At 30.3% G+C, this 27,133-nt stretch overlaps 6 protein-coding genes across 13 annotated transcripts; 3 read left to right on the top strand and 3 right to left on the bottom strand.

The window, feature by feature from the left end:
* The first annotated feature begins 952 nt into the window (after positions 1–952).
* Positions 953–6,559, top strand: LOC117163414 (S-formylglutathione hydrolase). 2 transcript variants are annotated; one of them, XM_033345664.2, is made up of 13 exons: positions 953–1,324; positions 1,418–1,639; positions 1,791–1,982; positions 2,052–2,267; positions 2,330–2,713; positions 2,778–3,032; positions 3,137–3,619; positions 3,701–3,913; positions 3,991–4,218; positions 5,165–5,235; positions 5,473–5,850; positions 5,969–6,194; positions 6,258–6,559. In XM_033345664.2, the coding sequence occupies exons 1-13, from the start codon at positions 968–970 to the stop codon at positions 6,438–6,440; spliced, it is 3,408 nt and encodes a 1,135-aa protein (XP_033201555.2). In that variant the 5' UTR covers positions 953–967; the 3' UTR covers positions 6,441–6,559. The 2 variants fall into 2 exon arrangements, with proteins under 2 accessions (XP_033201555.2, XP_033201554.2); XM_033345663.2 differs by lacking the exons at positions 953–1,324; positions 1,418–1,639; positions 1,791–1,982; ... (4 more) ...; positions 3,701–3,913; positions 3,991–4,218 and adding an exon at positions 4,689–4,879.
* Positions 6,523–9,445, bottom strand: rho-7 (rhomboid family intramembrane serine protease rho-7). 3 transcript variants are annotated; one of them, XM_076621286.1, is made up of 9 exons: positions 9,376–9,445; positions 8,807–8,894; positions 8,533–8,722; positions 8,328–8,429; positions 8,095–8,260; positions 7,797–8,014; positions 7,621–7,722; positions 7,431–7,528; positions 6,523–7,361 (listed from the first exon to the last, which is right to left on the bottom strand). In XM_076621286.1, exons 1-9 carry the CDS (start codon positions 9,428–9,430, stop codon positions 7,265–7,267), a joined length of 1,116 nt encoding a protein of 371 aa, XP_076477401.1. In that variant the 5' UTR covers positions 9,431–9,445; the 3' UTR covers positions 6,523–7,264. The 3 variants fall into 3 exon arrangements, with proteins under 3 accessions (XP_076477401.1, XP_076477402.1, XP_033201551.1); XM_076621287.1 differs by having other exon boundaries at positions 8,807–9,106; positions 9,314–9,428; XM_033345660.2 differs by having other exon boundaries at positions 9,314–9,408.
* A 7-nt stretch (positions 9,446–9,452) lies between these two features.
* On the top strand, positions 9,453–15,094 carry Klp3A (kinesin-like protein 3A). Its single transcript, XM_033345651.2, has 14 exons — positions 9,453–9,859; positions 10,538–10,763; positions 10,859–11,294; positions 11,382–11,647; positions 11,731–12,171; positions 12,240–12,627; positions 12,744–13,110; positions 13,181–13,469; positions 13,563–13,699; positions 13,824–14,009; positions 14,091–14,258; positions 14,352–14,534; positions 14,608–14,684; positions 14,759–15,094. Exons 2-14 carry the CDS (start codon positions 10,538–10,540, stop codon positions 14,769–14,771), a joined length of 3,177 nt encoding a protein of 1,058 aa, XP_033201542.1. The 5' UTR covers positions 9,453–9,859; the 3' UTR covers positions 14,772–15,094.
* A 453-nt stretch (positions 15,095–15,547) lies between these two features.
* On the top strand, positions 15,548–16,414 carry RpS23 (ribosomal protein S23). The gene is made up of 3 exons (XM_033345922.2): positions 15,548–15,644; positions 15,827–15,986; positions 16,098–16,414. The coding sequence occupies exons 1-3, from the start codon at positions 15,641–15,643 to the stop codon at positions 16,363–16,365; spliced, it is 432 nt and encodes a 143-aa protein (XP_033201813.1). The 5' UTR covers positions 15,548–15,640; the 3' UTR covers positions 16,366–16,414.
* On the bottom strand, positions 16,266–18,308 carry LOC117163552 (uncharacterized). The gene is made up of 6 exons (XM_033345921.2): positions 17,743–18,308; positions 17,600–17,658; positions 17,407–17,532; positions 17,163–17,336; positions 16,741–16,929; positions 16,266–16,665 (listed from the first exon to the last, which is right to left on the bottom strand). The coding sequence occupies exons 1-6, from the start codon at positions 17,978–17,980 to the stop codon at positions 16,525–16,527; spliced, it is 927 nt and encodes a 308-aa protein (XP_033201812.1). The 5' UTR covers positions 17,981–18,308; the 3' UTR covers positions 16,266–16,524.
* A 275-nt stretch (positions 18,309–18,583) lies between these two features.
* On the bottom strand, positions 18,584–27,094 carry kto (mediator complex subunit kohtalo). 5 transcript variants are annotated; one of them, XM_076621622.1, is made up of 12 exons: positions 26,266–27,094; positions 25,473–26,188; positions 24,427–25,207; positions 24,026–24,351; positions 23,392–23,923; positions 22,712–23,305; positions 20,916–22,630; positions 20,396–20,821; positions 19,852–20,323; positions 19,478–19,761; positions 19,245–19,406; positions 18,584–19,173 (listed from the first exon to the last, which is right to left on the bottom strand). In XM_076621622.1, exons 1-12 carry the CDS (start codon positions 26,807–26,809, stop codon positions 18,967–18,969), a joined length of 6,759 nt encoding a protein of 2,252 aa, XP_076477737.1. In that variant the 5' UTR covers positions 26,810–27,094; the 3' UTR covers positions 18,584–18,966. The 5 variants fall into 5 exon arrangements, with proteins under 5 accessions (XP_076477737.1, XP_033202273.1, XP_076477736.1 ...); XM_033346382.2 differs by having other exon boundaries at positions 19,496–19,761; positions 26,266–27,090; XM_076621621.1 differs by having other exon boundaries at positions 18,584–19,179; positions 26,266–27,088.
* Positions 27,095–27,133: the final 39 nt, after the last annotated feature.

Genomic DNA, 27,133 nt, shown 5'->3' with positions numbered 1-27,133 from the left:
ATCAAGAGCTATTTATTTGGCCGTATGCTATATAGTATAAGCTGGTATAAGATATAAATTCTGTACAGGAAATACCTTACGTTGGAGCAGAGAGGAATTTTTTCTCTGGCTGGGCATAATAAAGGCAGATAGATAGTAGCAAAGGGACAACTTCCTCTCTGATAGTAAATAACTCTTGAAAACGCGATCTTTTGAAAATAAATATGTAATCTAGGAGAAAAAATAAATTCGAACTCGAACTCCATACAAATTTCATATTAGGAAAGATATATGCATTTATTTTAATAATTCGTAAACCAGCATACATATTTTTGCAACAAAATTGAAAAGTGGTCATAAAATAAATAAAAAATTTGCTATAATTTACGCACTACCGTTATCGACAAAACATGGTTACCATGACGACAAACTATAAACGCTTTTTCTGTACATTAAATCTTTGAAACGTGCATCAATTTATCTCTCAGAACATTGTTTAAACGAAGAATAAAAACTAAATATGACAATGAATAATAACATTGATGCAGTTTTGACTGAGTTAGGGTGGAATGATGGATTTCGAATACCGGTAGCAAATGAAGAAAATAAACGATTAGAAGAAGAAGTAATACAATCATTTATGCTATACTAATTTCACTCGCGTTTTGCACATTATGTATAAATTCTTTTGTCTGTTCTGTTGCACGCTTCAGTTTTAGGCACAGTAAATTTTTGCACAGTAGTATGAATAAATATTTATTATAATAAATAATTAGTTTGGTATTATTATTTATTTATAGAAATATATAAGTAATATAAGTAATAGCTTGAAATATTACTTAATCTATTATTTTCTACGTATGTTATATTTACTTTGTTTAATTTTTCATAATATTTATACATAATTTTTTATTAAAAGATTGAAAGGAAAATGAAACTAAAAGAAAATTTAAGTACGAAACTCGAATCAACGGAAGAACGAATTAAGATGATGAAAAAGCATATTAACAATTTAATGACAGAGCAGAATATAAATCAAAAACTTTTAACCGCTCATTCGGCGCAACTTAAAACTGAAGACCATCATTACCGATTGAGTTGTAACACTGAATCGAGCCTTCGCCAAGAAGCGCGACGTTTTCAAAAAGAATGGCAAGAAGTAAATGAGATGGTAACAAACATTGAGAAAGAATTACAAAAAATGATAAAGAAAATAGAAATATCGAAAAATACACTAAAATATGATGAAAAAAATCTACGAGAAATGGAGGAGATATTAAATGAAAATGAAAATAATAATGAATTAATAGCACAATATATGAAAGAAGACTTAAAAGAATATAAGGTAAAAGAAAAGTAAACAAATTTAAGAATGAAGCACTAGTGTGATATACATACAAAGATTTCATTGTATTTATTTGATTTTTCTGTTATTTAGGAACTGGAATTAAAAAGACAGAAACTTAGCAAAGAATTGCAAACATATCGTGATTCAATTATTAAAACAACTAATGAAGCGCGGGAAGTGGAGATTATACTTAATCGAACATCTGCATTGTATAATCAAGCATTGATAGAATACCGGCAAATGTTTAATCAATGGAAAGGAAGCGTAATCATGTTACAACAAAGAAATAATGATATCAAGAAAGTCATTCAAGTATAACTAAACATCTCATTATGTTCTTATATTAAACAATAGTTTTAATAAAATTTAAATATTTCTTGTTATTTATTATACTTATTAGCTTCAATTAAATTTTAAGTGTACTAATTGTAATATAGTAAATTATAATAAATTATTTAACAAGGAAACCGAAGCATTGTACGAAATTTCTCAAGATAAAAAAAAAGTACTTCAAGAATCAGAAAAATTCTTGATGGAGCAAATTGAGAATAATAAGCAAGTTCAAGATTCAATTAAAAAATTAGAAAAGGAGCTTACTACAATGAAGGAAGAACAGGGCAACATGAAAGAAATGATTACTTCATACGAAAATCAAGTAAGAATATAAGTCAAAGTACTTCTAAAGTCCTCCTCCTTAAAATCTTTCTCTATTTTAAAATTTTAGCTTGTTATACAAAAAGGTATCGTGAAAGAGTTGACACAACGTGTGCAGCAAGTAAGAGCTGACATAAAACATAAGGAATCACAAATTCAAATTAAAAATACAAAAATAGAGAAAATAGATAAACAAGTAATAGATTTAACTGCAAAATTGCAAGACATTACCAATCAAAAAGTGGACATTGAAGAAAAGGCAAAAGAACTAGAAGAGATGATAGAGGTATTTATTGCTAAATAATTGTTGTTATATAAAATAAAATAATATATTATGAAACAATATAGGAGCAAGAGAAAAAAAAGTTCAAAATAACTAAAGAAATGAATCGATTACAAATGGCAAATTTACGTGTAATGAATCAAATAAAAGATTTACAAAATGAGAATAAAGTTTTAAAGATGGAATATGAAAAGGAATCTAAAAAATGTGAATATTTAGACAAATTACATACCAAAGAAGAACATATTTTAGAGGATAAAAAGGAAGTATCCTACCAAGCAGAATTCGAAGTGCGAAAATATGAGATGAAATTGAACAGATTAAAAGGGCTTGAATATAACAAGTCTGAAGTTGAGAAAAAACAAAAAAAGATTGAAGATCTTCAAAATACTTTAGATGAAAAAATGAAAGTGTCTAAGTTATTGCAAAAACAGATTGCCGCTTTAGAAGTAAGTTGTTTCAAAATAACTTATTTACAAAATAATACACTGAACATATTTGCTTATTGTATAGGATAATATGAGGAAAATTTCAAATAGTATAGCACAAGATAACAATGAATTAGAATATTTACAAAATAAAAAACAAGATCTTGTTCTTCTAATGAATGCAGGAGAAAAACAATTAAAAGCTGCTCAAAATTGTTATGAGGAGAAACAAGTAGAAGAAAGTATGCTACGACTTAGAGTATCTCAAATGGAGAAAATGATGTGTAATATAGGAGAAAATGTTTATGATTTGGAAAGATATAGACTTGAATTAGAAGCAGTACGTTTTTCATAGGATAATACTTTTAACATTAATAAAAATATTAAATAATTAGCAATTTAAAATATTAAAGTAACATATAAAATTTTGATAATATTATTTAGGCAATGCGGGAACGAAAAGCAGAAATTGTTGTACAGAAGGAATCTCTAATAGTACAAAAAAGAATTGTAGATGGTGAATGTTCAGAATTAAGAAGTGCTATTGCTGAGAGAAAAACACGAATAAAGCAATTACAGGCAAGGTATGACAATTACATAGCATTGTTAGGTACTAATCCTGATGGAACTCCAATGAGTACTACTCATATGAAGATTCAAAGTGCACAAGAAAGATATCTTTTACAAGAACAGGGTGATCAATTAGATGAAACAATAAGAAAAACTGAAGATGAAATACAAGCCATGGAAAATACATTACGAGTAATAAATGTTTGTAATGACAAATATAAGGTATCCTTAACAACAGATGATCAAAATAAACCAGAGATAGAAGAACATAAAAAATTGGATGAAGAACTGCAGAATGCAGAACAACATTTGAAGCAAAAAAAGGAAGAATTACAGTGTTTAACTGAAAATATGCAGGTATTCTACAATATACTTAGTTGAACATAATCTTAAGAAATAAGAAGTATATCCAATCATAAAATAAAATGATTTTAATAGAAAATACAAAATGACTATGTGAAAATTCTTGAAAATATAGAGGAAACTCAAGAATGCAAAGAAAATAAAAACCAATATTTAACTGACTTGAAACATCACATTCGTGAACAAAAAGAAAAAATATCAAGAGCTGATAAAAGTTTACAGAATGCCCAGAAAAGTATTCAACGATTGTATGAAAGTACAGGAGACAAAACTGTGCTCATACAACAGGTTTGTAAATTACATAATGTATTTTATAGTAACTATAAAATATATTATATAAAGTTATCTTACTTTACATTCAATAGAAAGAGATAGAATTACGTGAACTGCAAGAACAAAATTCCATTGCTTTGCAAGATATTGCAGAATTTACAGTTCATCATATAGAAGTTGAGCCTTACATTAAAAAATTGTTAGCATCACAGAATATACAGTTACCTACAAATTTATTAGGCCAATTGCCGGGATCTAATCATTCTCATAGTAATACAAACTTATCAGAATGTTTACCAAAAAGTACAAATAGAGAAAGTGTTTATGGATCATCTAAGGGAAGTAGTAGAAATGTCATCAATATAGAACCACAATTCGAAAGTATGTCCATAAAAGCATATATAATAATTTAAATTATAAAAATTTATCAGTCATCTAAAATTATTATATTTCAGTTGTTCCAATACAAAGTACATCAAGGAGGAATATAAAGCAGAAACAATTATCTGTAGAAGCTTCCGTGCAAGTACAATCAATGAAAAAAGCTTTTTAATATAATTTTTTAAACATTGTATATTAATTTATTTCTTATTATATATATTTACCAGGAATAGCATGTAAAATAAGAATTTTAAGCAATATTTAAAAGATAATTAAAAATGTTAATGAAAAATGATTTATCGCCAAAAACGGGACTTTTAGAAATATGGTACCCATTTAATATATATTAAAACACCAGCTAATTACTTTTAGGTTACATTACTTTCTTTCATTACAATGAAACATACATAACTTATACTATAGATTCAGCATATACGAGTGTTTCCCAAAACTGTTATCAATTTATTTGATTACGCATGCATCATGTTGATTATGTATAACTGATAGTTTTATTATATTAAGAGTTTTATAACTCATAACTATTCAAAGTCCGTGGCAAATCACAGATATTGTACGTAATTTTTCGCATTATAATAAAAGGTATGATAATCACAATAATACCTACTTTATATTTTAAATATATTACAAAATTAAGGAAGAATAAAAAAAACAGTTAATTTAATAAAATAAACCTTTCTTTTTTCCTTTTTATTTCAAATAACATAAGATTTTAAATGTGCCGAATGATTTCAATTTTTTATTAACCCTACATAACCCTCTAATAATGAATGAAGTAACGATGTTCAAACAAAATTATTGAAATATATATAAAAGTAGTTAAAATGTAAAAATTTAATTAGTTCTAACATGGAAAAATGTTTCCAGATGCCAGATATTACCGAAGTTTCTAGCAACAAAGTTTTCGGCGGATGGCAGAAAGTCTATTCACACGAAAGGTACTGTGTAATATTATATTTTTTATATCGAAATTATTGAAACGCAAGATTATTTAACGTGTAAAATATTCTAAAAATGCTCAATTTCACATAGTCATAACTTTTGAAATAGTGGATTCCTCGCCTTAAAACTTGTGTTTTCTTATTCTATACGTCGAAAACTACAAAATTGCAGAAAAAAAGTCAATAATTTGTGGTCTCCTGGAGTAGAGTTTAACCAATTTTTTTATAACACAGCTATGAATTAGGATGTAAAATGAATTTTGGAATCTTCCTACCACCGCAAGTGGAAGAAGGACCTGTACCCGTCATTTATTGGTTATCTGGCTTGACATGTACAGAAGCTAATTTTGTTCAGAAAGCAGGTGCACAAAAATATGCTTCTGAACAAGGAGTAATCTTAGTTGCACCTGATACTAGCCCTCGCAATCTTAATATACCTGGAGAAGATGATGATTGGGATTTTGGAACTGGTGCTGGTTTTTATGTTGATGCACTAAAGGAGCCTTGGAAAAAACATTATAGAATGTATAGCTATGTTACTAAGGAACTACCAGCTTTGATTAATGAAAAATTTCCTGTTTTACCGGACAAACAATCCATAATGGGTCATAGGTAAACAGTGGGACAACCATTGATTATTTAATAATTGGGCTACTTAGTTTCTAAGTTGATCTATTCATTAGTTTTTAATAATGAGAATCTGCATATAATTTTGTTATAAATTCTATAGTATGGGTGGACATGGAGCTTTAATATGTGCTTTAAAAAATCCTGGTTTATACAAAACAGTATCTGCTTTTGCACCTATAAGTAATCCAATTTCATGTCCATGGGGGAAAAAGGCTTTCTCCGGTTATTTGGGTGGGACAGAAACTAACGCTGCATGGAGAGAATGGGATGCTACAGAACTAGCTAAAAAGTACAATGGACCTCCTTTGGATATTTTGGTTGACCAGGTATTATACTATGATATTATATTATGAAATAAAGTTTTTTAATAAATGAGTGTATAATTTTAGGGAAAAGAAGATAAGTTCTTGAAAAATGGACAATTGCTACCAGAAAATTTACTATCAGCTGCAAAAGATGCTGGATTATCTTTAGTTCTTAGATTTCAAGAAAGCTATGATCATAGTTACTTTTTTATATCTACATTCATAGAAGATCATATTAAACATCATGTAAAATATCTTAAATCTTAATTTAATATATGTACTTATTTTTTTTTTATATTTTTGTCATTGAGAAATAACTCTTAAATAAAAATAAACGTTACAATAATGATAATAATAATAATAATAATAGCTCAAAAGAGATATAATATTTAATTATATAAATTATGCATATGCAAAATATAACAATTACTTATTTTTGTTCTGTGTATGTAGTATGCGGAATCGTTCCGAAACTTGGGAACCCAAGCTTTGGTACGAATCAAAAAAATTCAGGTGAGATCAGGTGATTCCCTATTAAAAAATATATGACCCTATTTAGAAAAATGATGATCTTAAAATCTTCTCACTACTCGACCCGTAAAAAAATAATTTGTACCATATGACGTCCCCTTTCGAACCAAACAAACTTTTGTTAAAACATTTTTTAATAACTTCAATCCCTTATGAGGTATCCCACTGTTCTTACTTAAATGGAACACCCTGTATGTAAGCATGAACTCAGATGCAATCTGTTCAGGAAACCAAGATTTACTTATTAGGAAAGGATAGTATCGTTCCTGATTAATTATTACCGAATCGATTCGAAATGACTCTCGGAATCTTGAGTAATACACGTATCGAGATCTCACCTGCTCCACCTGAATTTTGCCAGACCATTCCAAGCCCGTGTACCCCAAATTGTGTATCTTCTTCCTTACTATAAAATTTTTAATAATTTTATCATAAATTATAAAGAACAAAATAAATACATTTTCTTTCTTATATAATTCCACTTCTTATAACTTTCAAAATTTTTCATAATATTACAAATATATAATATGTATTAGTATCAATTTTATAACAAGGAGGTATTAATTAGATCTAGGTGGTTCACGGACTTGATGCCAAAATACTAATACTGGTTCACGTTTTTGCCATATATTGGCACTACCCCACATTTGCCAAAATCTATAATAAAGAATATATAAGAATATAAGAAAATATATAAATTTTTATAAATTTTGTACAAGGGCTTACATTCCAAATAATGCTCCACCCAAATGTGCTGCATGATCAAAACGTTGCCAACGCATAAGGCATCCCAAAGTATCCAAACCCATTATAGCTTTCATGGCCTGATCACATAGATATTTTTAGTAAAAAGATATATAAACTAATTCACATATAAAACTCAAACTTTATGCAGTTAAAATGAAATTATACATACCATACTCGCTGTAAATGTGAACATTGGAAGAAAAATAATAGATAGGTATGCATTTGGAAACTGAGTACATACAAATCCAAAGATACCCATTATTGCTCCTGACTATGTTGCAATTATTAGTATGAATATTGTTACATTTAAAATCATATTTATATTAAATTTTAATCAATACTCACAGCTCCCAAGGAAGGATCTCTTATTCCAACAACAGCTTTATATAAATAACTTGAAAAACTAGATACTACTCCACTAATTAAATAAAGTGCCAAAAATTGTTCTCTACCCAGTTGAGCCACAGCAATTTTAGAGAAACCATATAATACATACATGTTGACAATTAAATGAAGAAGGGAACAATGCGAAAATGTTACAAACAACATTGGCCAACATCTACCTTGATTAATAGTATAGAATTTAATACTCTTATATATACCCATATTATAATAAATATTTTTAAAGATATGTATTACTCACTAGTGGTAGGAGTGCATGAAAAATATCGATACATTGTCAATCGAAATGCTGGTATATGCCATGACAAAAATACCAACACATTTAAGAAACATATAGGAATAAATATTCTTTCTCCTTCTGATAAGTTTTTCCACCAATTCTCCATTGTATGTCTCCATCCTGTTCGCTAAATAAAGTAATATGTAGCAATAAAATATTTTAATAAATCTATATATGAATCTCAATATACAAACATGTATTCCCCATTGTTTGTAACTTCTGATTATCCTATAGGTTTTATCCCTGACACGTTCATATTCCCAAATGGCAGCCGCAATAAATGTTGTTGCACTAAACTGAATTAAACACAAGAAAACTTATAATACTAAAACAATGGATTATGTTTAAATTAACTTAGTATAAATTGAAATAAAATTTAATATCTTAACAATCGCTTACTATGATAGTAAAGGTAAATGGTTTCCATAAATTGGGAAAATATCCTGATTGCTTTTTAAGGAATTCTTCTGGTAGTGAATTTGATGATTGTGATAGTTTTGTTTTACCTCTGAACTTATGAAAATTTCTAATTTGTTTATATCCTTCAACTACATATAATTTAGGTTTAAACTTTATTGTAGTAAAAACACTGAAAAAAGAATATATAACTATAAGTAAGTGATATGAAATTATTAATGAATATAAAAATTTGAGATATAAAAAACTATCTTACCATTTATATGTACTATTACCTATATGTAAAAATGACCTAAGAGCCATATTGTAGGCCATCCAAAAACAGTAGAAAAATATCGTCAACCCTACATTGATTTTATAAAAAAAATTTGTCACATAATATTATAGTCAGATATTATTCACTCCTATCATTAATTCTTATAATAATTCACACTTTTATTCACTTTTTATAAAAATCACTTATGTCAAGTTTTCTCATAAGTTTAAAAATAAACAATCAGCAATTTTTGAATGTAGTCGTTTTCCAATTGTATGATTAAGGTCGCACCCCTTTATACTGTAAATATATAGCTATAAATTATTTTAATTTGTACGAGAGTTTATCACAAATCAAATATTATAGTAGTTGACGTATGAGTTTGTAATCTGCCGTAATTTTGTCAAGTAGGCACATATGTTAATTACATATCAGGTATATATATATTGTAATATATGTATTGTATATATATGTCATAATTATAGAACGGCATAAAAGTATACTTACAGGTAACTGCAATCGTTTTATTTATTGCTTAACATGTAATGATTATGTTATTAAATACATACGTGAAAATTTTACACTGAAAACTTTAATGCCAGTATCACAAATATGCATTTCCATGCATGAGAATTAGGTATGCTAAGGATAAGAAAATACGTTTTAACGAAAAAAGAAATTATTTTTGTGTTCTTAATTTATGCTTTTGACACACATTCATTTAACTTTCATCATATTAATAAAAATCTATCCATACTTAATTTTAACAGGGTTTCTAAATTTCGTCGACCAATTAGAAGTATTAAACTATAGTCGAAGAAACTTACATGCGAATCGGATACTTTATTCGAAACCGCATAATTTCAAATCCATCAGTAACGGTCAACGGTTGATTCGATTCAAGCAGTCTGTGTTCAAGTTTAAAATTAACTGATTCAGCATATTTATCACCGATCCACCGTGATTAAAAAATAATTTCTGTTATTATTGCTACTGTATAATAAGGTATAATTTATATAAAGACATCACTGCTTTACGGTGAACGATTCAAAGGTAATTAATTATGATTATCTTTAACAAAGTCTTGTTTAAAATTTATGGGGTAAATCAGGTAATCGTTACAAATGAATATGTTCTAAGTGAAATGATATAAGTATTTGTTAGAATATTTTGGTAAAGCTTATATGGTAGTAAAGAATAATAGTTACAAAACGTGGGTTTTAATAGGATTGTGGACTTCCAAAAATTATGAAACATAGGTCTCAACAGGATTACGCATTTTCCAGAGTTAAAATATTCCGAGCAGTGAAATTTATTTCTTATCAATGCAATTAGTATATATAGTATTATACAATTAGTATAATTAGTATATTATCTTATTTATTTATACTAGCGTAAATATGCTTTAATGTTTAACGTTAGATCTAGAGAAAAGGATTTTTCAATGACTTTTAGATCAATCTCAGACAAATGTAACTTTGTTTACACTATACTATGAGCATTATCATATAGTATTGGTTGAACTGCATATATGTCTTTCCTACTTCCTATACTTACAAAACTAATAGCATATATGCATCTAAAACACATATAATATATACACATTACAATAAAGTAATTAAAAAAGGTCTTCTCAAAATTCATGAGGACATCATGCATCAATAGAATGACCAAAGTTAATAAGTTTTCTAAAACAAACGTATATATTAAAAGATAAACATTTTATTGCAGATGACTGAAGATGCAGTTAAAGTTGCTGTTCGCATTCGTCCATTAATAAAGAGTGAAAATGAAAGAGGATGTCAAACATGCTTAGATGTTGTTCCTGGTGAACCTCAGATTGTTGTATGTAATACAGCCAAAGCTTTTACATTTAATTACGTATTTTCTCCTAATGTTACTCAAGAGGAATTCTATAATACAGCTGTTAAAAATATGGTAGAAAATATTTTTCAAGGTAAAATTATATTAAAACATAATTCTGCAAAATACTGTAATTGTATTTTATTTTTGCAATTAATGTAGTAGTATATTTATATACCTTCTTTGCAGGCTATAATGTCACTATATTGGCTTATGGTCAAACAGGAAGTGGTAAAACTCATTCAATGGGTACAAATTACATTGAAGAAGAAGACATGGGCATTATACCCAGATCGGTGAATGATATATTTGATATAATTTCATCAAAGGAAGATTGGAGTTTTAAAGTTACAGTTTCGTTTATGGAACTTTATCAAGAACAGTTATATGATTTATTAACTGATAAACAAAGAAATCAGTCTATTGTTGAAATCAGAGATGATGGTAAAAATATAAAGATTGCTGGACTTGTAGCAAAAGAAGTTAAAACTGCAACAGAAGCATTAAACTGCTTGACACAAGGATCTTTAGGACGTGCTACAGGTGCTACTGCAATGAACGCACAAAGTAGCAGAAGCCATGCAATATACACTTTATGTGTATATCAACATAAAAAAAATGACCTGTAAGCAATATATCTAGAAATTACAAAATAAGATTTATTTATAATATATTTAAATATTTTGTTCTTTTCTACTTTAATATAATCTAGCAATACAGCAACAACTGCAAAGTTTCATTTGGTAGATTTAGCTGGATCTGAACGTAGTAAAAAGACACAAGCAACTGGTGAAAGATTTAAAGAAGGAGTTAATATAAATAGAGGTTTGTTAGCATTGGGTAATGTTATATCTCAATTAGGAGAGGGTGGCCCTGCAGCATATGTTGGTTATAGAGACAGTAAACTCACAAGATTATTGCAAGATTCTCTTGGTGGAAATTCCATAACATTAATGATAGCATGCGTTAGTCCTGCAGGTTATTATTGTCATAAAATTTAAGATATTTGTATTTAATACTAATGTTCAAAATAACTTATCTTTTATATAAAATACTTTCAGATTATAACTTGGATGAAACTCTAAGCACATTAAGATATGCAGACAGAGCATGTAAAATAAAAAATAAACCTGTAGTTAATCAAGATCCACAAATTGCAGAAATAAATCGTCTAAATAAACTAGTACAAGAATTAAAACTTGCTTTGGTAGACAATGAAATTAAGGTCTCATGTCCATTGGAACATCAGGAACTCCACACAAAAAACCAATGTTTACAAAAAAAAATAAGGGATTTAACGGAAAAGTTAAATAGTAATTTAGTTGAGGCTGTAGTTATGTATGAAAGGGCAGAATTAGCTGAGCAAGCTAGAGAAAAAATTCAGACTGACATGATAAAGATATTAGAAGAATCTAAAAAACTTTTAGATGATTTTGATAAAGATCCTAATAAACATAATGAACATCGTTCAAGACTGGAAGCTTTGTATTTAAAAATTCTTGGTAAGTAACGTAAGGAATAGTTATTGATATACAGTTTCTGAAAATATTTCCTTATTTATGATAAATAGATATTCAAAACGATCAGAAGAAAACATCCGAAGAACTCATAAAAATATCGTCTGATAATGCAAACACATTTACAATAAACTCTGAAGACGACCCAGAACAGATGTGTATGGATGAAGTATGTTCCCCAGATAGTTTAGATGATTTTCATGAAAAACAGGAAGAACATACTTTGCTCCAAGCTAAAAGGAATGACGAAGTTCAAAATATCAACAAAGAACTTGCTATTAAGGAGAGTCTTATACATCAGCTTTTAAAAAGCTCATCTCTAACAATTGATTATTCCAAAGAAATACAGGAAATGGAGCAAGAGATAAAAACACTTCAGATAGAAAAGGAAGAACTTCTGCAAGCTCTACAGAACGTACAAGCAAATAATGCTAAGTCAAAGTAAGAAGTTTAATTAAATACAAAAATTATTATTTTTTTAATTTTCTTCATTTACAGCAATCATTAACTTAGTGTTATTTCTTCAAGTTTTTTAACTTAGTTTGTTTGTTTTACAGATTGGCAGAAAATAGACGTAAAAAGGTACAGGAATTAGAGAAAAAAATAACAGAATTAAGGCGAAAGATATCAGAGCAAGATAGGATAGTTAAAACGAAAGAAAAGCAAGATCAACAAATAAGAAATTTATCAAACGAAATGCACGTGTTAAAGCAAACAAGAATAAAATTAATTAGACAAATGCGCAATGAATCTGATAGATTTACAAAATGGAAGGAATCAAAGGAAAAAGAACTGAACCGTTTAAAAAATCAAAATAGAAAGCAAATGAACGAAGTGACACGTTTAAAATTGTGGCATAGTAAACAAGAAACTGTTTTCAAAAGAAAGATGGAAGAAGCTTTTGCTGTTAATAAAAGACTGAAGGTAATGAATTAAGATTTTTGTTTGTAATGCTTTAATTGAACAATAATTTTGTCTTTTACTTTATTTTTAGGAAGCTTTAGATTTGCAAAAAAGAGTGAGAAAAGAAAAGATGAATACTAATACTGATAAAATTCAAAATTGGTTAACTCAGGAAATAGAAATATCGGTGAGCACCATTGATGCAGAATATTCTCTCGAAAAATTAATGCAAGATAGAGCATCATTGGCGTGCATGTTAGAAAAATTTCAAAACGATGATGATGTAAATGGGACCAAAATTGCTGAACTTACTGAATTTCTAGATTTACGTAATACGCAAATTACCGATCTCCAGCAAAAAATAGTTGAATCTGATCAAGGTAAATGTTCCATTCGCTAAATGTACGATATACGTGTTAATGTAGTAAGTTCCCTTGTTCAACTATTAATTGTATACATGTGTATTTATTTAGAAAGTAGAGCACATACAAGATGGCAAAAAGTACATACAATGGAAGGAGCAAAAATTGCTCTTGAACTATTATTTAAACATGTTACAGAGAGTAGAAGAAAGCAATGTGTAAAGGAATACGAATACAATGAGCTTCAGGTTTGTATATTTGAAAATTATAGACTATTTAAAAGTTTACATAAATTAAACAAGACTCTTTTAAGTTCAATATCAACAATCTAATTTAAAATTATTATGTTTCTAACAATAAACGTAATTTTAGGGAAAGTATGAACTGTTGCAAGCACGGTTGAATGAATACCGGGTCAAAGAGAAAGAAAGGCGTATGTCAAAACAACTTGCATTAAATGATACACATAATATTAAAGAATACGAAAGTGAGGATAACAGTAAACTAAAAGAAAAATTGGAATTTTACAAACAAAAATGCGAAGAACTAGAACACACAGTTAATATACGCTCTTAATTTCATTATTGATAAAATTAATTCTCCACTAAAATATTATAAATTGTTTTGTAAATTTTTCAGCTCCCACGTAAAATTCAGAACAAGGAAAATGTGAAACCCAAAGCTATTAAAGACGTACAGGTTGAAGATATTCATTCCGAAACAGATGATAGTACCATTGAAGATGATGTTGAAAAAGATCCAGATTGGACACGAACACCACTTTATAATCGTATACGGAGTCTTTTGGTAATTCATTGAAATTAAGAATTTATTACCTTTGATATTTAAAACAATATTCTTTATATTATTAATTCTAAATAATATAATTTTTATTTTCAGGATACAACAAAATCTTCATCACTTGACCGTAATTCATTGAAACGGACATCAGATGGCGATGCAAAATGTAATTGTAAAACGAGTTGTGCTACACGAATTTGTCGTTGTCGTAAAAACAAAATTATATGTGGCAGTAATTGTAAATGTGTGGAAGACCAATGTCAAAATAGAGATAAAAAAAATGTAAGCTTGTTATTCTTTCTAATAATAATAATCATTTAAAATTATTTCATAAATCTATCATTATTATCTTTAGTTGAATCGTACATTATTTATGGATCAGTCAAAAGAAGATGAAAAAGCAGAGGACGATGAATTTCTAAAGAAACCAAGGTATATATAAATTATATTTTTGTAATTTCATCCATACAATTATATATTATTAAATCTCTTCTTTTTTCAAACAGACTAGTGGAATGAATATCACCATCATCAATAATGCAAAGCTCAATTTTCTGGAAGTGCAATTTGTGTGTACGACATGTTTCATATTAAGAACATTTTACAAAGAGGCAACTGGATTTTACATTCTGACACTCAAGTTTTATTTATTTTCTTATTTATTTATTACTTTTTTTATTGATTGCTTAGTTCAATATCTTACCTTAACTGAATAAAATACCTTATGTTCTAATATTCAATTATATTATCTTATTTAATTAAGTGCACAAATCTTATTTTGTCACATAATTGTAAATATATAATGTAAATAAATTTAGCTGCAAATATGCTTATTAGATATTAAAATAAAATCTTTTACTTGATTTTATAATAAAATATAATGTCTTATGCATTTTTCCCAATCTTATTTTGTATGTATGTTCACAAATCCTCCAAAAATGACAAACCCTATTATGATGCAATTAGAAGTGCTCATACTTCTAATTTTTATACGCATTTTATTAAATTTCATAATTTCATGTGACAACTGCAATGTACATATATATAAGAGAGAAAATATACATTATTAACTTTAAAAATTAGAAAAGTACTTCAGGCATATATATTTATCGTATATTTTTTTCAGATTACGTGTAAAATGTATTTTTCGTATTATAATAATTAAAAGAAATATTTAGATAAGTCCGCTCGTTCCTAACATACTTATAAGATTTTTATAAAATACTAAAAAATAGTCTTACTTTTTAACATTTATATTTATTGATCTATTGCTACATTCATTGCAACAAACGTATTTTTGATTTAAATGTGACGGTAAAATTGAAGTTCATATGCATTTCCGTTAATGGAAGATAGAGCTCTTCCGGTTGTATAGAGCAACGAGCAAGATGGGTAAGCAATCGATGTTAAAATTATATCGTTTTTAAAAATGTAAAGCTTATATTATTAAATATGTGTTGTTCTCATCGATTGTTCAATTTTTTTCAATTATAATTTCGTTAAATATTTAATAGAAAATTCTGAAATAACAAAATGAAAATGAAATGTATTAATGATCTAACGTTTTGGTACAGGTAAACCTCGTGGTCTTCGTACCGCACGTAAGCATGTAAACCACAGACGGGATCAACGATGGAATGATAAAGACTACAAGAAAGCTCACTTGGGAACGAGATGGAAGGCCAATCCATTCGGTGGTGCTTCTCATGCTAAGGGTATTGTTTTAGAAAAAGTGTATGTATATTTACATTATTAAATCTCTTACTATATCATATTTATAGTAATCTCTTTGAATTAAAATGAATTTCTGCATCAAATTTTAATTAAGTGTTTGTATGTTTTTAGTGGTGTAGAAGCCAAACAGCCAAACTCTGCTATTCGTAAATGTGTGAGAGTACAACTTATCAAAAACGGCAAGAAAATTACTGCTTTTGTACCTAGGGATGGTTGTTTGAACAATATCGAGGAAAACGACGAAGTTTTGGTCGCAGGTTTTGGTCGTAAAGGTCATGCCGTAGGTGACATTCCAGGAGTTCGATTTAAAGTAGTGAAAGTTGCCAATGTTTCGCTACTTGCACTCTACAAAGAAAAGAAAGAACGACCTAGATCGTAAAGTCACTATCATGTATTTCTAATAAACCTATAAAACATTTTTAATTAAATTAGTATCTTTTTAATACCCATAAGTGCTTTTATTTTTATAAGAGTACAAAAATATAAATTTAAAGATTGATATTTTAAAAACCACTTAAAAGAAAATTAATATTACAAATCAATAAGTATCCACATATCCATTCTTAGCTTCTTCAGTATGTATAACGATATTTTCAACAGTTTCATTCAATGGAGTATTTAATTTCCCTATTTCTTTTGGTATATTGGCATTCAATATTTCTTCCTTTGCTTGTAGAAACTAAATATTAAATAGCATTTGTATAAATTGATATTAATTGTATTAAATATAAGAAGGTCTATAAAAGTACAAAACCTGTGTTAAAGAAGAAAATTTTGAATATATGTCGTTAATATCAGCGTCCATGGAGTATGATTTATTCTTCATACTTTTTGCGTTAAATGGTGACCATGAATCAATGGATGAATATGCTTCTATAAAATTCTTTTTTTCCTCATTAAATAACGAATCTCGATCATTTTCATTAGTTTTCTTTTTTTCATCCTGTATTTCATATAATTTTATATATTATTTCAAGACAAAAGACATAGAGTATTATAAAACATCTACTACACCAACAAAGGAATGATTCTATATGACAAATGAACTGAAAAATTAAGACAGTTTTTTCATGTCTAGCTCACATTCAAAATGATACTTTTTGATAAGGAATCATTCTTTTTGCAGTTGTAGCAATAGTTACAGATCACTTTATATAAATTTTTTAATGAAATTACTTTTGAAACCTGTTCCACTACATGTTCTTCTTTTTTAAATTCAAAAGTTGATGATAATTCTTGATGTTCATTTAGATACTTTTGCAAATTTTCAAAATACTGCATAGATTCAGAATAATTTAACTTTGGTTCAACATTACATGTAAACGTATTTGAATCTTCATTGATATAGACCTAATATAAAATACATCTGTAAATATACAAATTATATACATGCATGTTTTGGATGTATTTATTTACATACGTTTAATATATCATCAGTGGATTCTTTTTCATCATATTCAGTATCAAAAGACTTAAGGAATAAACATTTCATAAAGTCCAATAATAATCTTAAAGTTGGAAGTTGTTCTTTTAACAGGCAATTTCCCTGCAAAAAAATAATTTAAATTTTTCTGTTGCCAATAGTACAAAAAGAAATTATGTAAGACACGAACCAGAAATAATTTTTTGTCAGTACAAATTCCAATTTCGGAATAAGATCTTAGTAACTCTTCTGCAAAAAAAAGATAATGCCTTTATATTGAATATATTAAATATTATTTAATTACAAACTTCTAATGTTCTTTAGTTATAAAACCTTCTAAAGCAGCGCCTTTTAACTTTTGTAATTTGGAAGCTATCAAGGGAAACTTTTCAGCCAAAAGCCAAGATAATAATGAAAGTCGATTCTCTCCATTAAGAATTGTTACTTCTATATTGTTTGCTAAAGCTGTTGTAATTTTTGGATATCTTATTTGTACTAAAGTGTTATAAATATCAGTCATAAGTTCTTCTGTATTACTCATTGTTGTACATTTCTTTTCTATTCTTGTCATATGTATAAATTATATTTTGTTATATATCTATTTTGATTTTTGATGTAATTTCTTTCCCTTCGAGATTAGATAACTAGTTACTAAGGCAAATATAAAATTATAAATAAAATCACACTAAAACACTTATTACATTCAATACGTAACCCCGTAACCTAACCCACGGTCATGTAAACGATTTAACGATTTGTAGTACTTTATATGACGGTGACCTAACCAATTTTGGTAAATGACAAATAAGATTAGTTGTATTTTCGTACATATTTGTAATTTCAAAATACATATAAAAATATACGTTTACAATATTGTTATAAAATGAACAATTTTTATATTTTAGAATTTTTATTTCGTGACAAATATGATAAGAAAATTTATATGTGTATGTGTACAATTTTTATTTGATTTATAGTAACTCAATTATAAGGTAAATTTTTTATTATGAAAGGTTTCTTTTTTTTAGAAATTGTTTTCCTTTTTTATATTTACGATATTATACTTGATATAATAATTTTTTAATATTACCAGCGAGTATTTAAATTTTATTCAATCTATTGTTTATTTGCTGTCTATTGTTTGTCTGTTATCTATAAATAAATTATGTATCCCTTAAACATATATATATATGTATTTCGTGTAGCTAAGATTACCATTAGTTTTACATAATTTATATCTAATTTATTATTAGCCTTACAAAAAGAAAATTTATATTTTAATTTATTTGGTTTAAGAGTACAGAAATTACACAACATTTTTAAACAATTATAATTGCTTATTTTTCATACATTATACACAATATTAACGTTAAAAAGAAGTAAAAACGAAAGAAATAGCTTTTAAGATTTTTGTGAAATTCTTTCTGTTTATTGCCTCTGCAATGGCACGCTTTATACATTCACACTGCAAATTAAGTTATGTAATTCTTCTGACCCAGTCTACACAGTTTATGTTAATTATACAACATATTCATTAATTATATACAGATTAAATTACTAATAAGGCGGCGGTTGATGCTGATAGTGTTGCGGTGGTTGACTCAAGTGCCGTTGTAAATGCGTTACTAATTGTGGAGTTGGCTGCTGTCCACCGGCATTACCTTGTTGTTGTTGTTGTTGCTGTGCTTGCTGTTGCTGCTGTGCCTGTTGTTGTTGTTGCTGCATCGCAAGCATTTGTTGTCTCATACGTTGTTGGTTTATCGCCTGTTGCTAATAATGTAAACGATTATACATACAGATATATGGACAACTTTTTACAGCACAGTAAACCTTACCTGTTGGAATTGTTGATTTTGTTGTAAGCCGACGTTAGTAGTGCCTACTCCCGTTACACCAACCGTACCAGGTTTTCCACTGGTTTGCCGATATGGTGGTGCTGGTTGACTTTGAACTCCACCTCCCATTGGACCCATTGTATTCATTGTAACATTTGGAGCCTGAAGAATATCAACAATAATTTTCGATTCTTCATAGTAAATACTTTTTTTATTAGATTCATTTTATCTACTTTTCTTTTAAATGGTACCTGAAGGTACGGTGGCCTCGTAGCTCCAGGTTGCATACGTTGTTGTGGTATATACTCTTGCGCCCTTTGAGGTCCCATCATTTGCTGTTGATTAGAAAACATCATGTTCTGTTGTTGATTCATTAAACCTTGTTGCTGCTGCTGCTGCTGTAACAACTGTTGTTGTTGCTGCGCTTGTTGAGGCGCTTGCTGTTGTTGCTGCTGCTGTTGTTGTTGTTGTGGCATCATTTGTTGACCCCCATATCCTGCATAATTTTGATTCATTCCTGTTAAAAAATATAATTATAATATCTTTATATATTATACTACCAAAGTAATTATTATACATAAAATAATAAATTGTAATATATAATTACCCTGTTGCATTCCAGTGTAAATTCCTTGTTGTTGCGGTTGTTGTTGCTGCTGTTGCGAAGCAAACATTCCTTGTTGTGGATTGATATTTGGAGCTCCATGTTGAGCTCTCAATTGTTGTCTGATGAATTGTTGTCTCTGCATTCCTTGGAACGCTCCTGGCCCAGCGACAGGTGCGGCATTTGCTTGTTGCTGAGAGCTTATTAATTGATTGGATGGTAACCGTAAACGTAACATGTGAGAAAGCGCCTGTTTTGATTGATTGTTCATGCCTGGTCTGTCATATCTTGGTCCAACTGGAGTTGGTGGTAATTGTTGTCCATATCCATATGGCTGAGCTGGTGCGTGAGTTTGCTGATTGGTGTACCAAGGTTGTTGATGTTGCGGCGGTTGACCAGTAAACATTCCAGGTTGTTGACTAACGGGTATTTGCTGATTTCCAAATGACATTTGTTGTAGTTGATTTGGTGGTTGCTATTTAACACATAAAATATATCAAAAATTGAAAAGCAAATATTTTAAAAAATCAAATGGAAAAAAAAGAACCTGGATTTGTTGTGAAACAGGTGTAGTAGGTGTAGCAGCTCCTCTATTCTTTCTATGCTTTCGTGTCTTCATAGCTTTCCCTTTGCCATTGGTAATAGCATTACCAACTCCACTACTGCCAACACTACCTGTTACTCTTCCAGGAGAATCGATACTCATTGGTGTATCAGCTTTGCCAGGTTCTGATTCCTTTTTATCTGGTTCTAAATCTTCCGGAGGTAATGGTGGTGGCTCCAAGTAATGGCTAGGAGGTCTAATTTGACTATGTGTATGATATCGTAAAAGCTTATGAGCATTTTGGTACGTAAGAGGTTTACGTTCCAATCGAACTGCTCTAAACCAGGCCCAAGAAATTGGTGCTGGATTTTTATGACCTTCTAATACTTCCCATGCAGATACCCTTTGGGAATCACATACTTGTAAACCCTAATTTAATATGCATATATTTTTATATCATTTTCTTTTGCTTGTTATTAGAGTGTAGTATTATATAGTACAAATATAAAGTACTTCAACTTACTTGTTTTTTATCAATACTATCAAAACCAGCTATTTTATTTCCTTTTGTGTCTGTCAAACATCCAACTGGCTCACACGTAATTACTTCCATCGTTAATTTTGGCAGTGGTAACAATTGTCTGACATATCGAATACTGGGAGAATTTCTATCGCCGAGTTCCTTTTTCAACTTTTTCATTAAGTTTTGATAATGTTTTTTATTTTCATCCTTCTCGGACTGCGAATCGGAAACTAGAGTAGAATGTATTAGGGTTGCTAACATATCTATGACAGTAGTAAACAATCCAGAATTATTATTTAAATCTATAACACCATAGCTAACCAGCTGAACCAATAAGATAGCCCAGTCTGTGGTAGCAGTCGTATTTCTTTGTATGGTATCAAAGACTCCACCGACGAGACTAAATCTCAATTGCAATGCATCTTGTAACACCTCTCTCGTCTTAGGATCTTCGGTAACAAAATTTTTCTCCTCTTTGCTAATGTTCAAGAACTGCGATAACTGCGAATGCAGAGACATCAGAAGGCCCTCTCTTTGATCGTCCTGACCTTTGAGGCAAGTGAGTACTAACGAGAGAAACGGTTGATGATTAAACAAAGATGGCGATTTCGATCTACTTCTCTCACGACCTGTCGCTGTTTTTGACCAATTACCGGATTCTAATACCTGGCCCGCTACTTTTAAGACTCGACCTTGCACTGCGCTTGGTAATTTTGAAACAAGCGGTGCAACTAACCATATCGAACCAGACCGTTTGTCTGGCTTACTTGACATAGTATTCAATTGAAATACATCGATTGCAGCTTTGGCAACGGTGTCCAACCACTGTGAAAGATCGCTCGATCCTGGAGGAAATTGTTTGTACATGAGTTGCAGATCAAGCCACGACATTCTTAAACTCCATTGCTCCAGATTTTCCAAAATGTTTGTTATGTGAGTCTTCTGGTCGATAAATGCGTCTGTAGAAGTCTCCGGATAGCAGATCATATGAAGTAACCGTTGAGCTTGACGCGGTGTCAGCATGTTATCGAGTAACATATCCGGATGACAAAGTTCTTCTGGGTTTTGTAAACATCTTTCTAAAACCCACTCTTGGCTGCAGATTTGTCTGAGGACATGTTGTGCAAAGTCTGACAATCCTTTCACATTTTCCGTAGTCATTCCAGCGCTGCTGCTAGATGAAGATATTGCTAGATCAAGTCCCAAGTCATCGCCACCTCCTAGAATATCACTGGTACCTAGGATATGACTGATAGACAATTCACTTGGTCCACCTGTAGTTACCCCAACACCAACACCAACACTAGCTGGTCCTCCTGCTTTATTTGAATGATTTATCGGCACATCTGGTTTCTTTGGAGGTTGTTTACCAGCAGTTGCATCGGCGACAACTAAGATAGCTTTCAGTACAGCTAAAACCGGACCGACCCTGATGTTATTGTGAGCAGCTGCCAGCAAGTGTCTATCACAACTTAATTTTATACTGTAACCCCTGGAATTTCCATTCGGTAGAGGGTGAGGACTTGTGCTTACGGAATAAAGCGCTGGTTGGGGACATTCGACAGTCTTGAAAAGCCGTAGAAGCAAATGGCACGTTAAACGTGCTCCAGCTTCAGCTTCCATATCTGCGTCTCCACGACCTTCATTACAAGCTTTAACTAAGGATGGTAATGCTATATGCACGACAAAATCCTCCAATGAGAAGCAGTGTCTTGCTATAAATAGAAAATATTATTTTAGTACTCTACCAACTTTTTAAAATAACATAATGCATTAAAATCATTTAAAAAATTTACCAATTAAAATTGACGTGAATACAGCCAGAGAGTTATGTATACTTAGGTCTTGTACATCAACCTGATTTAACACGTCAATATAAAAAGCGGAGCTATTTGAAGAACAACAAAGTGCCATAAGGACTCCGAGCCATTCGGCGTTAAGTGCATTGCAACAAGCTGTTAATTCCGCGCATGTTATCGCAATGTCATTTAATTTATCATTATCCGTTTCACTGCAAACTGCAACTATTGCGTTGCAAACAAAACTGTAACGATTAGCCGGTGTCTCGTTTAACTGTCTAGCCCATTGTGGTTCGATTTTTCCACCGCGTCTTGGACTGGTAAAAACGTCTACCATAAATTGTGAATTATACACATGACTCGATGTTGTTGGTTGTAACGTGCTGTAAAGAGCCGTTCGGATTTTAGGATAAGCATTGCTAAATGCTTCAACTCCATGTGGTTTCGTTTTCAGCAATGAACAAGACGAGTATAAATCGTAAAGATGCGCTAATACACATCGTTCAGCAGAACTACAGTCACTAGGATTGGATACATGCTTTACAACTTTACAAAGTAAATCGAATACCGCTGTTGTTTGTTCCGGAGATACTAAAATAACCAAGATAGATATAATTATCATTCCTATTATTTGAGTACTCTATAAAATAATGAATTTTGTTATGAATAATACTTACATAACAAACAACAATGATATCTTCTTAATACTCCTACAACATATAAACTTAAACTTGTAGTATAGCTTCTAACAAGCTGACTGTTTCTAATTCCCAATTGTGTTTCAACTTCTGGTAATTCCTTTAGTATTTGAATGCAAACATCTATCAGGCCATATATATTTAACGCTAATTCCATTAAATCAAATAGAAATGCTACATGTTCTTGGACTGGCAAATAAGACGAACCAGCCAATGCAAATGTATTCAACATTTCTATAACTTGTGTCGCGCATTGCCACGTCACTACGTGTTGATCGAAATAGCTGAGATTCTGAAACTTTAGCGTAATCGCTTCAAAGTTGAATTCACTTCGGGAATGTTTCTTTACTTTACCACCTTCTGCAACGTCAATGCTAAATTTTTTTCCGAATAATTTACATACTTCTTTCGTCATTTTTTTAACAATATGTCTAGCGTCGTCTCTAACGCGACCTACTCCATACAGTAATACATGTCGTTGATTACAGTCATGTTGACTGCATGTCTCATCCTACAAACATATTATTATAAAATTAATGTCAACAGCACTTTAAAGATGACAGAGTACATGTTAAATTTTGTATAAAATTGTTTCAGTCAAATATTAATTTACTTGTGGTAAAGGGAAATGCGTTGTATATAATAAATGTCTACTGTGACTCGATGGTATTTTTGAATCTAATCCTTCTTGAGTTCCATGCCCAGCTAATGCATCTTCTTTAGGACTGTCAGGTGCATCCATGCTATTTTGTTGATCCTCTTTGATGTGTTGTAATAATTTATCTAAATCATCGTCAATTTTACTATCATCATAATCCATCGTTCGTCCGTGATCTGGTACTTCTAATTTTGTTGGTTTTAAATCTATCCCAGTAAACAAGCTGTCTTCGTCTATTTGTTCTCGATTACTCGGAGTTCCAGGTTTGCTAGCCACAGGGCCTAAATAAAATAAAATAGTAAAATATGTATCTACGGTAATAGATGGTAGAAAAATTTGTAAAAAGCTTATCCTACCTTGTATGAGATCTCCTCTTGAGATGAGTGTACACATGTATGCGTCATGTGAAAATACATCATGTCTAATTAATTCTGAAAATAAGTGAACCAAATTCGTGAACTGAACTTTTGACTGAGTTGTTGTATTATCTAGTACCGGGGCATCCATGTCCAAGAATTTCATAAGTAATGATTGAAAAATTGGGAGCACAGGTGGATTTCCATTACTACAGATACTGTCTTTATCATCGTTATCGTTCGTTTCTCCAGTAACTTCACTTTGCCGTTTTTCCAGCAGCTTTGCAACTGCCATTGCTCTATGCTCTCCCCACCTTTCAGCGCTCACTGCCCATTCACATAGAATTTCAACTACAGCAGAATCTTGTTGCGGATTATATTCCGTTTTTGTATCTCGTTCATTGGTATTATCTTTTGGAGGTGATGTAAATATTTTAGCATACAAAGTATCTAACGAATTAGTAGAATCCATTCTATCAAAACTATGCCGATCTAAAGCATCTAAGGCTGCCAGTACTTTAGTTGTTGTTATTCCAGCACTGCTTTGCTGCCACTTATCACATGACCATTTTCCTTCAGCAGCTTGAGATCTTGCTCGAATATTTTTTTGAGCAATTTTCAGTTGTTTTATTGTAGGATTAGTTGCACTCACAGGTGGACATGGTAAAGCTGTAGGGGGACATGGTAAATAATCTAAAGGAGAACCATTTAATACAGATGGAGCTTTTCCTTCGCCAACGCTATTCCACACTAATGCAGTAGGGCATTCTAGTGTTATAACCTGATAGAAAAATAAGTTTATATTCTTTTATATTATTTTATCATATAAATTTATAATATATTTTTTTATATTATTTTTTAATTATTTTTAGATCAGCATGTTCCATGTTAGGTGAACATTTGATAGAACAAAACCACTCTTTGTTATATTCTTCAAGTAAGAAAAAGAACACCAACATCCTATTAGCGATTTAGAATAATATTATTTTTTTTAGTTCACTATTGGCCATGGAACATGTTAAATAATACATAACATGCTATCTTACCTGTATTATTGTTGACAAACTATAAACCACATCCCTGTGATGTGGACAAGACAAATAGTCATTAAAGGCAGCAGTTAATGGATTTTGAACTTGATTAGCAATGGCAGTGTCTTTCCCACTGTTAACATCACTTTTATTTATGGACGGACTTTGTGGATTGCCATTGGTTTCTACGTTACTACACATATGTGCCAATTTGCGGCAACACAAATATGCCAGACGTCTGGCTAATAATTCAGATTGCACGAATTCCTCTAAATACTGCAATGCCAATGGCAACAAAAGTTTCAAAATACCATTTTCTGAAGGGGAAGATTTAATTTTATCTAATAATTCTAAAATCCATTGTAATAATTCTTGTCTATCTAATAAACCTTCTTCAAACATATACTTTGCCAATTGTATGCAATAATGCCATTGTTTTAATGCTAATTTATGTTCCTCGTTCATAGTATTTCCAGTTGCTACTTGGTTACTTGAATTTGGTGTAGCTGGCTGATTATTAGATACTCCATTATTATTATTATTAACATTATTACTGACATTATTGTTATTGTTGTTATTATTATTGTTATTTCCAGTATTGTTTCCACTACAAGAATTATTTGCAATACCATTACTACTAGTACTATTTGTTGTATTATTATTTATATAATAATATTCCTGTAGTTTTGAAAGCTGATCCTTCAAGAATTTAATAAGTGTTCCTGTCCATTCTAAATGAAGAAACAAAGGATAAATATTTTAATTAAATATTTTGATTTCATTAATATTGAAGAAGGTCTTTATTTACCTGTAGTTGGGTCAGGCAACTGCCTCTTTTTTATTTTGGCTTCTGAAACTGCTACTGTATAAGCAGAGCTAAGTTTAATGAACCAAGCTGCTCTAAGCATTGGTACTTGATACTCACAAAGCATCATGAATATTTCTTCTTTCTTATTGAAGTTAGGAGCTTTCTTAGCAAGAGCTATCAATGGTTTACATCCAGACAAATCTTTGAACCAGGCCTCAATGCCATTTTTTGTTCTAGCAGTTACTGGCCAAAAATTATCTTTTGGATTGATTTGTTGTCGTTTCCTTGCAGTGTCTGGCATCGTAGAGAGCTCTTCTTTCTTAGCCAAAATTGCATTGAAATATGCTCCAACTTTGGCAGCAGTGACATTACAATGTCTTGCTGTCCCAAATTCCTCTGACATCTGGGGCATTGTGGCAAAGCCCAGTTTGACATTTGTGGACGTAAGTTCATCTTCTTTCTGTTTAGGTTCTTGAGGATAGACGTCCGGCGGCCCTAATTTAGGCCGTTTTAGTGGCCTTTTCTCATACAATATTCCCATCATGGTATAAGGAAATAATCAGAATCGACAGACAACTATCGACATTGTTTAATTATACAATAGGATGAAACAGTTTCAAAGTTATGTAGTGTTATCTGAGGCTACGTATGACATATAACCTCCGTTAATGACATATTTACAATTACTTAACACCACTGTCGTTCAACCAACACTTGCAATGATAAAATTACTGTGCATACAAACATTTCTAGATGGCGTGTCGTTATTAAAATCATGGACTACACGAATGTATAGTTGCGCTTTGAATTATCGTCAGAGGTGGATAATCATCTCTCATTTTTACATTGCATATTATTTACTGATATG

Source organism: Bombus vancouverensis, chromosome 9, assembly GCF_051014615.1.
Source record: "Bombus vancouverensis nearcticus chromosome 9, iyBomVanc1_principal, whole genome shotgun sequence".
NCBI classification, from domain to species: Eukaryota; Metazoa; Arthropoda; class Insecta; order Hymenoptera; family Apidae; genus Bombus; species Bombus vancouverensis.
The sequence above is the reverse complement of the archived record's forward strand: the minus strand, read 5'-3'. Positions and strand labels throughout refer to the sequence as shown.